The sequence below is a fragment of the Bombus vosnesenskii genome, unplaced genomic scaffold (assembly GCF_011952255.1).
Source record: "Bombus vosnesenskii isolate JDL3184/JDL3185 unplaced genomic scaffold, Bvos_JDL3184-5_v1.1 scf7180000013605, whole genome shotgun sequence".
Taxonomy (NCBI): Eukaryota; Metazoa; Arthropoda; class Insecta; order Hymenoptera; family Apidae; genus Bombus; species Bombus vosnesenskii.
Window position 1 is genome coordinate 812,270 of NW_022883144.1, and position 16,314 is coordinate 828,583.

Sequence of the window (16,314 nt, forward strand, 5' to 3'; positions counted from 1 at the left end):
TTAAGTAAGCTCTAGGGAGTTAAATTGTTCTATGGCTTTAGTTTTATGATTACTCTCTAGAGACGAATTGTTTCTTTATGGTGCAAAAATAGACGGGAAGGTAATGTATATGTAGATATATATGTAAGTACACGATAACAGAAGGTGTACCGTTAGAAGAAGCTTAAAACACATAAAAATGATTTAGATTATTTGGTAGAATAAGTTGAATCAACATCACATATCTAGAAGATTATATATCTACGTGAATTTATTTTGTTCTTCTTTCCAAATGTTTCTACTTGCAGAATTGAGCGAAAGGGTCGCGCTCGATCAAGGGAAGTAATCAATCTTGTTCGTTCTCGCGATGTGTGATTGGAGATAGATTGATGTCGATTGATTGATTGTGATTTTGGATATATTTATGCACAAAACTGGTATGTGTATGTGTGCATGCGTTTATAGGGATATAACGATTGGACTTGACGATTCTGAAGAGATACTGCAATTTTGTCGAAAATATGTTTTCTTGGTGATTTTTAATACATCGTATTCTCCCTTTCATTGCGCGTTGTATCTTTGGAAGAGGGGCTGAGGATCAGTACTGGTGCAATATATTTTTTTTGCACAATTTGTGTTTTTTGCTTGTGGGCTCACCCTTTTGGGAATCTCAACGTTTACGACAGGTTATTAAACTATGAAGAAATACTGCAAAGAAATAAAAAATACAGGTATTGAAAATGTTTTAAATTACTTACGCAGCATCTGAGTGGTGGTGCGCAGATGGTCGTAGCACTAAAATTCTATTTCTCAAAAATAGCGATTGTTCTTAATTGAATCTTCGATACGTCGGATTATGTTGTAACACTCAACATTATTGGACAAATAATACAATTTCTTGAGGGTGTATATGGATTATGCTCCAGCTACTATGTAGCAAACTATACCAACAGATTATAGGATCGTCGTAAACGCGTTGTTACAAAGTTACAAGCAAATATTGAACACAGCCTGAATATGTACGTAGCACATCAAAGAATACGAAAACGATCGCTTAAGGTATTTAAACTATCATTTCAAAATAATCCAAATTTCTTGAGGATTTCGTTGCATTGATTTTACGCTTCGCACGTGTACTTCTGTCTTAGAATTCCCTGCAAGTAAAAATAAGTAAAAACCAAGAGATGTGGGATCTCAAAATTGATCTCGGGATCCAAACGATTTGTTTTAGCCACCAAACCACCTTCTTGTATAGTTTTTTTATTTTCTAATTTTTTATTTTCTATAATGCGATGGACAACTGTTCAACTGTATTCAACCAATGTGGATGTACAGCAATTATACATTTTCCATTAACCCTCGTACCCTCGAATCCGAACGATCTCAGGTATTGCTTCCCGTCGGTAGTCGACCGAACCATCCGCGTTCCAAGGATTAAGTTGAATTGGTAGAAACCTTTGAAGCGCTATAGGATAGCAATATATACTCAAGTATGAAGAACGGATCAGCAAAAGGTTTGTTTATTTTGCCCATCCAGACACGGATGTAATGAATTTTAAAGGACGGATTATTACGGGATCTATTATAAATAGCTATTATAAGAGTTGAATATACTCCGTCTTGTAAAACTCATAGAAGGAGGGGTTTTCTTCTTACTGTATTGGTATACCAGTCATGAAATACAACTGTTTCTCAATAAACGATTGAAATTCTTGCACAGGTGTGTAATAATATAACATTTCTTCATTAACCCGTAACATTGATTACTATCATCAGGCGGTACTCTCTTGGGATTTACATATTCCAACACAAATCATGCACAAAATAAATATCGATATATTAGCATATATCGACATATATATTTTATACACGACAAACGGTAGCAAAATACCGTGACGTTCGGTTTACTGTGAATCCTGCTAAGATAAAGAAAAGTTGTCGGTGGAGACAAAGCAAAATCGCCGATTTTTTTTCTTCACGCAGAGTATTAATACCGTTACGCATATATTAAACTGCGTCCAATATTTGTCTATATCTCTATAACGAAACGTTTACAACAATGCTTCGTATAACATATTTTTTCTTATTTTTGTTTCTTTTAGCTTCAAACATTTATAGTTAATGAAACATACAAAAAATTGAAAATTCAAATTACACATAATAAGGTACAAAAATGACACGATATACGCTATAATTACGTTTGAAATTACTAATAAAAAACTATTCGTTGTATGAAAAAATGTTTCAGATAAAAGTTAAACGATTTCGAGAGGCGTTTGAAAAATTTGATCTTACTATGTAGTTTGAATGGTAACATAGAAGATTAAATCTATCTTTCTTTTTCGATATAATCGTAGTAATATTTTGGATTTTAAACTTTCACGATGAGTAGATGACATATTTTTGTTTCTTTGTAGTTTCGATCGTGTGTCTGTTAGTATATCGTTCTTTGTTTACAAAACATCAGAATTAAATCATATATTTTCGATGTATCAATCTGCGTAACTATGTATATGTTGTTCTATCTTGAACGTTTATCATAGAATGTCGTGAGAATTGCATTGTTTTGATGTAGTTTCCGTGTTCAACGTGACTCATGGAAATCTGATCCCCGGGAAAGGACCATCGTGTAAAATCCTTTCTTTTTTTCTGCCGTCATGCGCATGCAAAATTGTGGTTTCTTTATACAAATGAAGTGGTCAAGAGGTGGTATTATCGGGGATGCCCCTCTACCACTCATGAGGATTCATAGAAGCGTTAGAAGGCGAACGTTGACAGTAGGTACCTCGTGAACCGTCAGTTGAGATCCTACCTACAAAGTAAACTGACAACCTAGGTTAGATAGATCGTGATCAATCTCATCTCGTTAAAACTTGTCGATATAAAGTGAAAAGTGTTCGACTCTGAACGTAGAAAATCTTGATCGACCTATATCGTGACGTGAAACACTTTTTTTGAATATTTAATGTACTTTATACATTTTTCATGATTTTATTCACGATAATTAACGATATACTCAAGGGAATGAATAGTTTCGTGTGATCATTCTTGTGATAGTGATTAATCTGTGTTCAGAATTTCTTTTTCATTCAAATTTGTTAATGATGGAGTCAATGTCACTCAGTGCTGCTAATTCAAGTAGATTTTGAGATACATGTAAGTAACTATGAAGATAGAAAAAAGGTAGACATCAAATATCTATAAGTTATGATCTTACATATTAAAATAAAGAATAGTTTACGCGAACGATTTAGTTTTATACTAGAAATATGTACATTGATAACTGCGTAGAACAATGAATCAGCTGACGAATCTTTCTCTTCATTTCATTTACACTTCATGTTTCTCATAGGCAAAATTCTATTATTTGTTTCCTTGGTGTAAGAAATATGAGATGTGACTGAAACAGATTTGTCATTTGATTCATTGATCTACGGTAGCTGTTTTTCTCCAAAATCAAATTGTTTATAACTGGAAAAGCAAGCTTCGAACGATGCTTTTGTCCATAAACTTTTCACATTACCGAGAATCACATCCTCTAAACATTTTTGATTTTTTCTAACTTTCTGTATAGAGAATCAGAGTATTTAACGAAGATTGGCTGAATAAGTGTTTCGAGAGAAAGTTATCAACAGGGGTTATCTCTTGCTGAGGTAAACATTATAGAATTTTTATTGTAGTATCTATCAATTTCCTTGAATCTTCTTCAACGTAGAGCAAACGTATCGAGCACAGTGTTAATCAAGAATAAAGCGGAATAGAGACGCTTCTTGGTTAGATTTCCTTTTGAAATTATTCATTTAGATTCATCGTCTATTTCCCTCTACACTCTACAAGATCGCTTTTTCGTCGAAAGAAAAAATTTGTTATCTCTGTGCTCGAAAACCACGTAATCTACTTTCTTTGTTTTCTTGCCATTCAAATGGTATATTTTTATCGAAATTGCAGATATACATTATTAATTTATGGCATGTTACAGAGTTCCAAGATGATCAGTATCATCGTCAAGACTATTTTGCTGGTGTATCTTTCTCAATTGTTTGTTGGGGTAGTTGGCCAGTCGCCGTGTTCCAACTACTTCCGATATATTCAGGATGATGTCTCAAACGAACTCATCGGTTACATTGAAATACCATTCCCACCACGTGGAGTTATCTTGCAACTCAGCGTCACTTTAAGTATTGCTGTTGTTCTACCTTCGGTAAATTGAGCTTTTAAACATTATTGACCTTGAAATCTCGAAAAATATGACTATGAAAGTTTCTTGCTTGTCTACATATCTGCCGCTTAGAATCAAATATAACGTCTTCCTCGGTATATCAGTCGGTTATTGGCTAAACCAGATCTCCACAAAACAAGATGTAGAGAAAATTGATGAAATTATATAAGATACAGGCATCGATCAAAGTGAATTGGCATTGAAATTTAAAAAATTTCAAAAAGTGGAGTTAACCACTTTGGCTCACTGTTCTTTTAAATTCTTGAATACAACAGTAAAGTAACTTATTATACGATTCATATAATACGTATCGTAAGTAAATAAGTGTTTAGTTCAAAATAGTTTTTGGAAATGCAGTCAGGAGAGTTAAACTTGCTTCAACAAGTAGATACTAAGCATTACGCTAATGAATAATTGAAACTAAATGGTGCTCTTGTATATTGCAAACTATCTTGTTTTTTCGTGAATGAAGTACTTACCATCTTTCTTTGAAATCCGCGTTTGATCGTAATTACGTACAATCGTACGATTAAATGTATTAAATGATGACCCGTGATATATTCGAAGCTTGAAACTTTTTGTCATATAGTAACGTTAACGAATGTTGAATCATTACCAAGCATTTGCGTTATTGGATGTTGTGTATACAAATCTATTGTATATTTAACGTTAACTCATTGAATTTTCCCAGATTTAATGATAAAAATAGTAATCTAGAATTAGATGAATATGTAATAAACTAAATAATTAACACTTATCGTTTTACATGAAATGGGAAAAATATCTTCGAATTGATGTTTCCAATGTTCATTTCAATCAGCTCACATTTAAAAAAAAATGTATATATTAGGAAAATATATCGAACTAGTGCCAATGATTTTCCTGTATTTCAGAAATACGTTGGACGATTGGAATTGGCAACTTCGAAAGAACAATCTATTAAGGCAGTGAACGAGGGCAGGCCTCTGTCGTACAAAATCCATTTTCCTCTACCTCGACCAATACCATTATTAAGCAGTTTGTGGTTCAACGATCAATTTATCTGTTTCGGTCCACGTGGTATGTATACTTTTTCAAAAATAAATCATGCATTGTTCATTCTCTTTAAAACTAATGTTGCGTAGAAAATATTAGAAGTTATTATCAACATCTCTCTCAGTTTGAAAGATTCCTTTAATTAAATAAGTCCCTTTAATTTGTTTGCATTGATCTAATCTATGTCAGTGCGCTAAATGAATATAATAATCGGCCAAAGCATTTAACGACAATTACTGTATATCTTTATATTTCCTTAAATACTTACATTAATTCTGATTTTAATTACAATTTTCATGTATATGATCTAATGCACATAATCTATTCATCAAATGAAATATAATTTCTTAGATATACAAACTTACAAAGTTTGATTAGTTTGATTTAATGTTAATTTAACTAAGATAATTTGAAAAATCGATTATAAGTAATTGGTTAATTATTTATGTAATTCCAGCAAGTGGACCAATTGTCACCTCTATTGTATTAAATCACACACTCTACCCACCTGCAAATGCTCTCAGTAAGCAGCCAGAATTTAATAACAATAATAATTGGAACGGGATGAGGAATATATATCCGCCTCCATCAATGATCGATCGACGCGAACCTTCGCAACCCCCGCAAATAGGATCAAATGTGCCAAATATTAAACTCGTGCCACCAAATAATGAACAAATTAATCTAGTGTGTGGTCGAAGCAATATCGAACCTGTTAATCCTCTCATAGCTAGAGGCGAGAAAGCGTCCCCTGGTCAGTGGCCATGGGTGGTAGCAATCTTTTTGGTCAAATTAAAATTTGAATTTCAGTGCTCAGGCACGTTGATCTCGAATACACATATTATTACAGGTTTGTAACTTTTTTTATAATTAACTTTGTTAATTATTAATTCCTTAACAAACTATAGTAATTAGAGTTGTACTTTGTAAAACTTCAGTTTCTTTAATAAGCCCTTAATATTTATTTATATTTTTCCCGTCTAATGTTTGAAAAGAAGATAATAATAATAATAATAATATACTAATAATAGTATTAAATTAAAGTAAAAGATTCACTACAGACAGCGAAAGAAATATTCATACGTGTTATATTTTAAATATCAATTTAATGCTATAATTGAAATTTAACACGATATTAAATATTCTCTAAACTCGTAGCGAGAGAAAGAGCGATTACTTTAAAAATATAAAAAAGCTTTAGTCATCGTACCAATAATTAAACTGGCTCTTTTCATTTCTCTTTCATCATTAAACCAAGCAAAATCAGGAAGTACACATTGCAAATGAAAAGTCAATTTGTCAATTAGTGACTAAGCAGATTCCGCTTTTTCTTAGTCATCACAAAGACAAATAATAATTATAAATATTTATGAAAAGGCTGCGGATATCTATGCAAATTCAAACTTTTGCGAATCACAACTGAAAAAATGCAATCAAAGTAAAAATTGCTTTACCTACTAAATAACAGTAATGAATATTATATATTTTATATATTTTTGCATGTTAGCATTCTGTGTATTTTTGTATTTCCAAATATTCTATAATTGCATGAAAATCCGCAGCCTATTTATGAATAATTCATCGATCTAACATTTTATTGACGAGAATTATGATATATTTTATAATACTATACATTTATAACATATTCTTTTAGCTGCGCACTGTTTACAAATGAATAAAGTAAATCTACCTGCTGGCTCATTTTTGGTATCCTTGGGACGCTATCGACTCCGAGACTGGAGAGAGAAAGGTTCGGAGAATCGGGAAATAATAGAGTACAAGGTTCACCCCGATTTTGTCGCGGGTGGTAATGCCGATGCAGATTTAGCGATATTGATGCTACGAGAGAGAGTGGAATTCAATTCGATGATAAAACCTATTTGTCTTTGGTCCGGATCTTCGCTTCTGTTAAACGTTGTAGGCAAGGTTGGCTACGTAGTAGGCTGGGGACGCGACGAATTGGGAAACCCGTATGTTCAAGAGCCTCGACAGATCAAGGTTCCGATCGTGGCTCAGGTAAAATTTTTATACAAAATTGATTGCTTGCGTATAATCGTAGATCTGACAAATAAATAGAACTTACAATGATTTATGCTGAATTAATGTTCACAGCAATTTCATGTCTCGTGAAATATCCTGTAGAATGCTTTCTTATAGAGCAAAATTGATGACTTGACTCTAGATTTATGGAATAGATTTAATTAATCATTTAATTTCAATAGAGTTTTATGTTTGATGTACGAAATTCTAAGCGTTTCAACTACATATGAATAACGTTTGATGAATAAATTGCAGGAAGTTTGTCTCTGGAGCAACAGCAACTTCGTCGCGTTCACCTCAAACCGAACGTTCTGCGCTGGTCAGAGAAACGGAAGTGGCCCGTGCAACGGCGACAGCGGAAGCGGCTTCGTAATATACAATAGCGAAATGGATCGTTATCTATTGCGAGGAGTCGTTTCGAGGTCCCTTTTGGACAGTAGCACTATGTCTTGTGACTTATCGCAATTCGTCGTTTATGTAGACATTGCTCAACACCTAGACTGGATACAAACAGAGATTTCTAAGAATAATTGATGATCAATGATTAACTGATAAATTACTGATGATTGTAACTATAAATGTACTAGTCGATTAGATTTTGTATATAAATTATTATTTTATCATATTAAACCTTAAATGGTTCGTAGAATAGTTTTTATTTTATAGAATACCAAATCTTGATCAATCGAAGATGTTACATTACCTTTATTTTGATTCTTTAGACTTGTGTCATAGATTACACTTCGATTTATTCGTTGTATTACGTGCCGATAAACAATTGAAAAGATCCTATGTGCTTGCAAAAAGTGGTTTAAATGCGATATTTCTGAACTGTTCATGTTTCTGTTGTTTTATTACTCGGTCAGTGTTCTCCGTATCAGTATTTACGAAATTGATGATGGCAAGTGTACAAAAGTATATAATTTACCTGTAAGAATAGATGATATAGCGTAATTTAATTATTTTATATCGTATCGTGCGTATTATTTATTACTGACATACTTTTCGTTCTTAAATCGATTGCGTTTGCATTTATTTTCCTTTGCATAAAACATGTCCTTTATCTTATATAGTTTTATGCAAATTGTATACAGTTTTATTAATTTGTAGAGAACTGTTTATTACGTATTCTAGTTTTAATTCCATAGTATTCCATTACGACATACATGTTTGCACTTTTCTTACAATGTTAACCCGACTTATTGTATGTACAATAAAATGATCCTGTTGACTATGAATATATAATATTTACATATACATAAGAAAACCTTTTTTATAACCGATTTTAATAGAACTGAGAATAACATAACCCGATCAGTAACACAATTAGAACACAATGATGCGTATTTCTATTTATTTTCAATTATACATACTCTTACACATAAATCATTTCTTATTGTATAAAGACAGTAGTAAGCGAAACATAGAATGGAAGAAAATAAGTGTACAACGATACAAACTAGAATGATATGTATAATTTTATATATACGACAAAATATGAGAAATATACGCGCGCAAAGAGAGACAGAGACTGGAGTGGAAAAAATAACTATAAGATGCTAAGTAAAACAATATTTCTTAATTATGAATGAACAACATGTTCTGACTTCAAAAAAACAGGTCTATCAAATGATTTATTTCGAGATGCTATACAAAATATGCTATTTTCAGAAACGAAGCATGAAAGGAGAGGTTTTGGAATGTTTTCAGTGAAAATAGTTCCTCCTATATCATAAAATTATGTTCTTTATTGTCCCATTGAAGAAGGTAAGCAAAATTTTTCATCTCCAAAATAGCTTACTAAACAATTTAGTAAGCCCATATGAGGGATTAAAATGCAGCATATTGGAAACTGCATGTATTTAAATTTGTTCAGTTTGGAAGTATTGTCGTGCAACTGCTCCTAATACGATTTCTGCACTGAACACATCTACAAATATTAAAAAAAAATGTAAGAAAATATTTTTGTACTATTCATATGTATCTTCCAATATTCTTTTAAAAAATTAAACAGAAATTATGGGAACTACTTACTGATATTTACACGTAAAACGTCAGAAAGAAGATGAAGATCATTTTCATGGGTGATGATGATATAAGTTAATTTATTACTATTCATTTCTTGAATCTGTGTTAGAGACCTTCGCGTTTTTTCCATTGTTCCACCCGCACTTTCAATTATTTCTGCGATCGCTGATGGCGATGGTATTACACTTGGCGTAACATAAAATATTTTACCCTATTCAATAAATAATTATGTTTATGCTTAGTATGAATTTTAAATCATGATCATCTTACGAACTATTGGTATCGATTAAAATATGTTGCCAACAAATTAACAGCTTAGCTAATAAAAAAATTACCTTAAGTACTGTTCCCCTATTAAGGCTGGCCAGTGCCTTTTCAATATTGCAATTAAAACTTTTCTCGAATTCTGGATCCCCAAGCATGTATCCACTTTCATCTAAAAACGTGTTCCTTGCGGAACAATCGAGTAACCACTGTAACGTGACAATATATTTACAACGTGATAGGCAACATAACAATTTTACAGTTCTTCTTGGTGCTGTCATCACGAGATGAGTTGCATCTCGCCAACTTGCTGCCAATGCACCACCTAATTCCCGAATTCTCTGTTAAACGAATAATTCAAATCCTTATTATAATATGAATTAAATTCGTTTTACGCGTTTTATACATTGAATTTAAAATGTATAAATAGGAGATCTTACTGAATTTCATTGTATACGTTACCTTCGCATGCTTCCTAGGATTAATACCAGAGAACAATATTCTTGGTTGCTTATCCGGAGGTGGAGGATCGGGATTACTGACGACTATTGGTTCGTCCAAGCCCAACAAATGTGGATCTTTATTCAGTAATGGGCCGTCTAATCGCGGCTTTTTATTCTTTCTTATCGAATTTGGTCCCTGACCAACCTGCTTTACTTTATCGTACGATTCCTGAGTAATGTTTATTGGCATTTTCCATGCAGCTGAAAGAAATAGTATTTTAACATCAGCCAGAAAATTAAATTTAGGAAGACTAATGGAATGAATAAGTTATGATTTTCTTGTTGGAAAAAGATACAATTGATCAAGTTCACGATACCCATTAAATGAGGCACTAGCGAATAATCCAATCTAAAGGGATTGCCCAGATTGTACTGCTGATATTTCGGATTTTCGGTTTGATGCAGCGCATTCATTTGTCCGCACAGCAAGTCCGTCAACCATTGAGCATTTACTACTCCTGTTTGCCATTCTCGAGCCTTTTTATATTTTTGACCGTCCGGTCTGAAATGGTTTTTGTTAAATATAAGGATCTCGGTAGTAACGAATGATCGATCATTACGCGTGGTATCATAAAAGGTGGTTATACTTCATTTACTCTGTGCTCTGTACATTTGGAGCAAAGGGTGAATTTAGTATGTAAAATAAATAAAAGAAGTTTACATACATGTTTATCTTATTTGACGTTGTTTCCAAATGATAGATACTTTGGATTTCTGTAATTTTGTGAAAAATGTTATTAATTGCACTTTGTATCTTGAATCACATGTAAAATCTTGGTGATAACTTATAAATATTTCCATTACATATTATTTCAGGTAAATTTGATGTTAGTACACTCTATATAAAAAATTTATATACATAATGCATACAAAAATAAATCATTTATAATCAACAAATAAAACCTAACTTAACATGCCACTGTTTTCATTCACTTCACACTTTAATGAAAGTAATAATTATTAAATATCAAAAATATTTTATAATAACCCCTGTAATGTCTCAACATTTTAGAAACAAAGTCAAATAAGACAAACATCAACATAAAGTCTTCCATCATTCTTTCCTGTCAAATTCATCTCTAAACGTGTCCACCAACATTTTACGATACCCATTGGTATAATTCATATAACTCAATTATTCATTTAAATCAAGAATTAAAGCCCCAATAATATCAGGATTGCTTGTGTTGAGTAACAAAACATCTCTACCTTCTGCAAACGAGGAGAGTGTTATGCCTGGTGAAGTAATTGGTAACTTTAGCTCCCAATGCTTCCAGCATATACTTCACCTTCGCTCGTTCTTCTCCTTCAAATCCAGACAATGATACAATTTGTTTTGCACACGGAAACTCTGTCAAGCTGAATGGCGTTGGAAAATGCAGTGCGTGCCAAGGTGGAACTACCTGCTGTTTACTGACTACATCGGATAGCCAGTGTGCACTGACGCAACGTTTTCCTTCCCGTAATGCTTGCACTACTGTCGGATGTTTCTGCGTAATCGCAAGTACATGAGTAGCTCGGGTACAATATTGCGGTTCCACCTCTCCGCCATGTCTCTCGATCACTTGTTTCCATACGGAAACATCGTTCGGACGTTGCACATCGTACTCGACGATAACGAAGATACAACCTAGCAAAAATAGATCTGGTGGAACTGGAAAGAAATAACAATTTATTACTCTAATGAAAAAAAAGAAGTTTCCAGGTAAAGATGAAGATGAATTAATAGTAGTACACTGCGGATTTCAAGAAACTTTTCAATCGGATAAAACACAGGTACATAAAAAAACATGCAGTCATAATTAAGAGTTTTTAAGAAACTGGAAAATCATACGTTTCAGATTTGGATTGTGACCATAGAACTGAGCTTTCGCTTGAGGCATCACCGAAGCATACTGCATCTTTATTGGCGCACCAGGTGGTGTTCCATTTGTGATATTACCAACGGTTCTTCGCTGATATGCCGCCAGAAGTTGTGGATCCTGAGACGGCGGTGGCGGTGGTCTGTGTTGCGCGGTCATTAATCTCAGTTGACCAGCCGCACTACCTTCAGCAGCACTACCCTGTAATCTATTCGTCAACATGTTTGCCAGAGCCGTTTTTGTCTTTGCATTAACGACTAATTGTTGGTCTGGTGGTATTTGGGCATTATTCGACAACGAAGTCAAGGGAGGCTCTTGTTGCGCGCCCTGTTGTTGTTGTTGTTGTTGTTGTTGCTGCTGCTGCTGCTGTAAGTGTTGCAGTTGTTGCAACCTTGCCATTTGTTGCTGTTTCTGCATATGTAATTGCGCTATATGTTGAGGAGTTAAAGCTTGACCCTGTTGAAACGTTTGACCAGGTTGGCCGGCTTGTGGACCTTGCACATTTTGATTGGTTTGCACAATCACCTGATTAGAAGAATTAATTGGTGTTAAGGCTGGTGGTTGAACCCCAGAATGTACCGGCTTTTGACCAGGTGTTTGCGCAAGTTGAGGTCCTATCATCTGAGGACGCGGTTGCTGAATCCACTGCAAACCACCAGGTTGAACTGGTTTTCCTGGACTTCGTATAACAGCGATATGCGCGCCTTGTTGCGCTTGACGATTTTGCATTTGCCTCTGCAGTAACAAGTTTCTTTGTTTCTGAATTTTTTGGATAAATTGAGCCCTTTGCTGTGGATCCATTTGTTGTAACTGTTGATGAGTTTGAGCATCCAGTTGAATTAACTGTCTTGGTGGCTGTGGTGGCTGTTGAGCCCATTGTCCACTTGGTCTTTGCGGGCCGATTTGTTGTTGTTGCTGTCTTTGTAATTGCAAATGGTATTGTTGCTGTTGCCATTGCGAATCTCTTTGCACAATAAAACCTTGCTGATTAGGACCCATTAATTGTTGATTCTGAGGTTGCTGCTGTAACTGACCGTCTCTTATAACAAATTGTTGTGAACCTTGAGGCGCAGATTGTTGCAGTTGTTGAGAGATTTGTTGAATTTTCTGCTGTTGTTGCTGTTGTTGCAATAATATAAGTTGCCGTTGTTCGGATGTGAGTTGTTGCGGTGGAGCTTGTTGTTGATTCAATTGATGCTGTTGTGTCCCAATTTGTTGTTGTTGAGTAGGAATCTGCTGTTGTAAAACTATTTGCTGTTGCTGTTGGGGTGTTAGTTGCACTTGTTGTTGTTGGACTAATTGTTGTTGAGTAGTAATTTGCTGCTGCTGTGATAAATGTTGCTGTTGTTGGTTTATTTGTTGTTGCGGAAGAATTTGATGTTGGTTTAGCTGTTTTTGCTGTGTTAATAATTGCTGTGGTGATGACATTTGATGTTGAGGTAATTGTGAATTGATTTGTTGCTGCTGTTGTTGTGTCATCAATGGTTGCTGTGCAAGTGACTGCTGCTGCGTTCCGATTAATTGCTGCTGCTGTTGTTGCTGAGATGTTAATTGCGGAGACTGTTGCTGATTCAAAAGCTGTTGTTGTGTGTATTGCTGTTGTTGTAATTGCTGATGCGGTGTAAGTTGTTGAGGTAACTGTTGTTGCTGATTTAATTGTTGTTGTTGTTGTATTAATGTATGCTGTATATTCATTTGTTGTTGTTGTTGCTGCGGCGATAGTTCTGGTTGTTGTATTTGTGATGGTATAGATTTCATTTGAGCAACATTATTTTGTTGAGAGGCTTGCGGCAACCAAGTAGTTTGTGCAACATTTTGATCAGAAACAGAAGACGCAATTGTGGAAGCATTGGATAAACTTGCTGTAGGAATTGGTCGTGGAAGATGTTGCTGTGGATTGACATTATTTTGCCCATTTGTTGTATATGGAATAGCAGTTACAGTTGCATTAGCTGTGTTTACGCTATGAGAAGTATTGGAAGATACCGGTGGACTCGGTTGATTCCAAGGCATCCGTTGTTTAAGTTGTTCCAACATGGCTTTAGTTTTCTCTTGTTCTTCTCGTGCAGTATTATTTTCAGTATCTTCATCCATGAAGCCAGTAATCATGGCTGTAGAACTATTTGGATATGTTAATAGTCTTGGGTGGTATTCTACCTCACTCACAATAGTTCCTTTTTTACAACATTCTGTTACCCAATCTGGAGTTACAATTTGGATAGGATGCCTCATTGCAGTTTCATATTTAAGCCCGGCAGCCTTTCCAGTAATTAAATGAGTGCAATACCGATCTAAGCGTAATTGACATTTACCACCTTGGAGCGTGATCATTGCCCACAGACTTTTGCTGTCTGCACGACTTATCTGAGACACACATGCTCGTACATTTGAAAATAACTGTGTATCTTCAGGAGAAAAATAGTGGGGCCTGTATTATTATATAGATAAGGAAATAAATTATTCTTATATAGATGAAATTTATTACAGTAATGTAATATTTCTCCTATACAAAAATGAAAATATGTAATAAAATTTACTATTGAATTACTCTAATGTTTTATTAAACTAAAATTTTCTATATTACTAATAGATTACAAATTTTCTAATGGAGGATACGGCAGAAGTTTATTGCATTTGACAGAATATAGAATCCAGTTTTGTGTAACTGCTGGTATTTCATAGATATCCTTTGCAGCAGATATATCATTTTCCAGTGCGTCATAGCCTGCTATTAAATGTGTAACAAAATCACTAAAATAATTTGATCTTTCAGCACCTCCCTCCTGTAGTAAATTTAAAATCTGGAAACAATTTAAAAAAATATTTGTTTCTAGTACACAAAAATCTTTTTAATGCGTTGTTAGAATCATGCATTTATATGATGATAAATGTCCCAAATTTTTGTTCCAAAATTAAAACATATATAAAAATATGTGAAGCGATGAAGTCAGTTCCCAATTTTACAAAATTCTTAATTAATCTTAATTGTTAAACTTGCAATTGTTACAAAATATTATATGTTCTATTTAATTTACATTAACAATTTTGATAAACTTTAATCTAATACATTAATCTAATACAATAAAATTCTCTATGTTGAAAAATGCTATACAATTAATGCTTTCTAAAAGTCTGTTGTCATCTTCACATTCAAGGAGTACAGTCTGTTAAATTTGACTCCATTTTATAACCTCTCTTGTATCAATCGCGATTAATTTGGAGTAATTGTGGACAGATCACGATTTTCAATGATTAAAATATAATAATATCAATATTATGAAATTAGTAACATTATGTCAAAGGTAAAGGAAAAACGCGGGAAACAGTAAAATGACATACCTTAGGATCACCTTCGCCGCTGACGTAGTATTTAACATCGGCGAATAAGGCCCCATCGAGTTTTAATTCCTCGAGACCGGCCCTTATGTCGCCCATCCTTAAAAAATTACAGGTAAAATCACGTATTCCATATCACAACTAAACGGCGCGTTTTCAAAAATGAAGTTGGAACATACACAATATTTGATAACAAAACCCACTCGCGACGCTTTTGTTATTATTATGATTTCAAGGTTATGTAGCTACTTGGAAGTTGAACGATGTATATCGTACTCGATATTTATCGAAAGCTTCGAGTGCGCTAGATTTGAATATCGAAGATGTCAGTTGAATCTAATATGGAATCGTGTTGTAATATCTCTATGCCAGTCTTTATTAAAAAGCTTAAAAATAAATTAGAATACGCGTAGAAACCTTAAATTTGCCGTATTAAAAGTAATTAACGATGTGACAAATAATTGATGTGAATTGTTTTCGGTTTCTTAGCTTTCACATTTTATTCAAATTTTAACCTTTGATTTAATTGCACCATAATAATAATAATGCTTGCGGGATTAAGAGCTGATTAAAAGTAGCTGATCTAGAATACTACAAGGTACATGTATGACTGTACCTTGACTGGACATGTATGATATTATATGTGTCGGACACCGGACCATAAAGGGCACCGGAGCCTTCCCTCTGGAACTTCGGGAAAATCCGTAAAATTCTAATTAAAGTTTACAGTTGTAATTAAACAATTTGCCGTTATTCTACCCAAATGTACTTGTTTGCGATTTGTGATAATAAACTTGGGCTCAAGGCGACCATTAGTCGCCGAACGTAGCCGCGGTCAACGGGACGGGCGCTTCGTCTAACAAAGGTGTGGAGTGATAGTATGACCATTAAAAGAAATATCCATAGAGGTACTTGAACAGGTACTAAAACATTCCAACGGTTCCTTCGGACACAATGAATACCTGATGTTGAGGCACTTACACAGCACAAGTTCAGTTAGCTTGAGGACCTGGGTTTTTCTGGTAATTAAAAGTTCTTCAAACGGACC

General features: G+C 34.1%; 2 protein-coding genes across 6 annotated transcripts; one reads left to right on the forward strand and one right to left on the reverse strand.

Annotated features, from left to right (window-relative positions):
• Positions 1-2,754: 2,754 nt before the first annotated feature.
• Positions 2,755-8,511, forward strand: LOC117238732 (serine protease gd-like). 5 transcript variants are annotated; one of them, XM_033503874.1, is made up of 7 exons: positions 2,755-3,135; positions 3,554-3,632; positions 3,959-4,180; positions 5,092-5,257; positions 5,691-6,083; positions 6,888-7,249; positions 7,529-8,511. In XM_033503874.1, the coding sequence occupies exons 3-7, from the start codon at positions 3,968-3,970 to the stop codon at positions 7,805-7,807; spliced, it is 1,413 nt and encodes a 470-aa protein (XP_033359765.1). In that variant the 5' UTR covers positions 2,755-3,135; positions 3,554-3,632; positions 3,959-3,967; the 3' UTR covers positions 7,808-8,511. The 5 variants fall into 5 exon arrangements, with proteins under 5 accessions (XP_033359765.1, XP_033359767.1, XP_033359769.1 ...); XM_033503876.1 differs by lacking the exon at positions 3,554-3,632; XM_033503878.1 differs by lacking the exons at positions 2,755-3,135; positions 3,554-3,632 and adding an exon at positions 3,734-3,752.
• Positions 8,512-8,610: 99 nt separating this feature from the next.
• Positions 8,611-15,519, reverse strand: LOC117238730 (PAX-interacting protein 1-like). The gene is made up of 9 exons (XM_033503872.1): positions 15,270-15,519; positions 14,547-14,731; positions 11,903-14,358; positions 11,278-11,722; positions 10,386-10,570; positions 10,028-10,269; positions 9,637-9,906; positions 9,308-9,512; positions 8,611-9,203 (listed from the first exon to the last, which is right to left on the reverse strand). The coding sequence occupies exons 1-9, from the start codon at positions 15,363-15,365 to the stop codon at positions 9,136-9,138; spliced, it is 4,152 nt and encodes a 1,383-aa protein (XP_033359763.1). The 5' UTR covers positions 15,366-15,519; the 3' UTR covers positions 8,611-9,135.
• Between the last annotated feature and the right edge of the window lie 795 nt (positions 15,520-16,314).

Bases quoted from the DNA above. Each gene is read 5' to 3' on its own strand.
- LOC117238730 (XM_033503872.1), bottom strand. From the start codon at position 15,365: ATGGGCGACATAAGGGCCGGTCTCGAGGAATTAAAACTCGATGGGGCC. The intron at 14,732-15,269 runs GTATGTCATTTT...AATTGTTTCCAG, and splicing joins GCGGCGAAGGTGATCCTAAG to ATTTTAAATTTACTACAGGA. The intron at 9,513-9,636 runs GTAATTTTTTTA...TTTATTGAATAG, and splicing joins ATAGGGGAACAGTACTTAAG to GGTAAAATATTTTATGTTAC.
- LOC117238732 (XM_033503873.1), top strand. The intron at 5,258-5,690 runs GTATGTATACTT...ATGTAATTCCAG, and splicing joins TATCTGTTTCGGTCCACGTG to CAAGTGGACCAATTGTCACC. The intron at 6,084-6,887 runs GTTTGTAACTTT...ATATTCTTTTAG, and splicing joins GAATACACATATTATTACAG to CTGCGCACTGTTTACAAATG.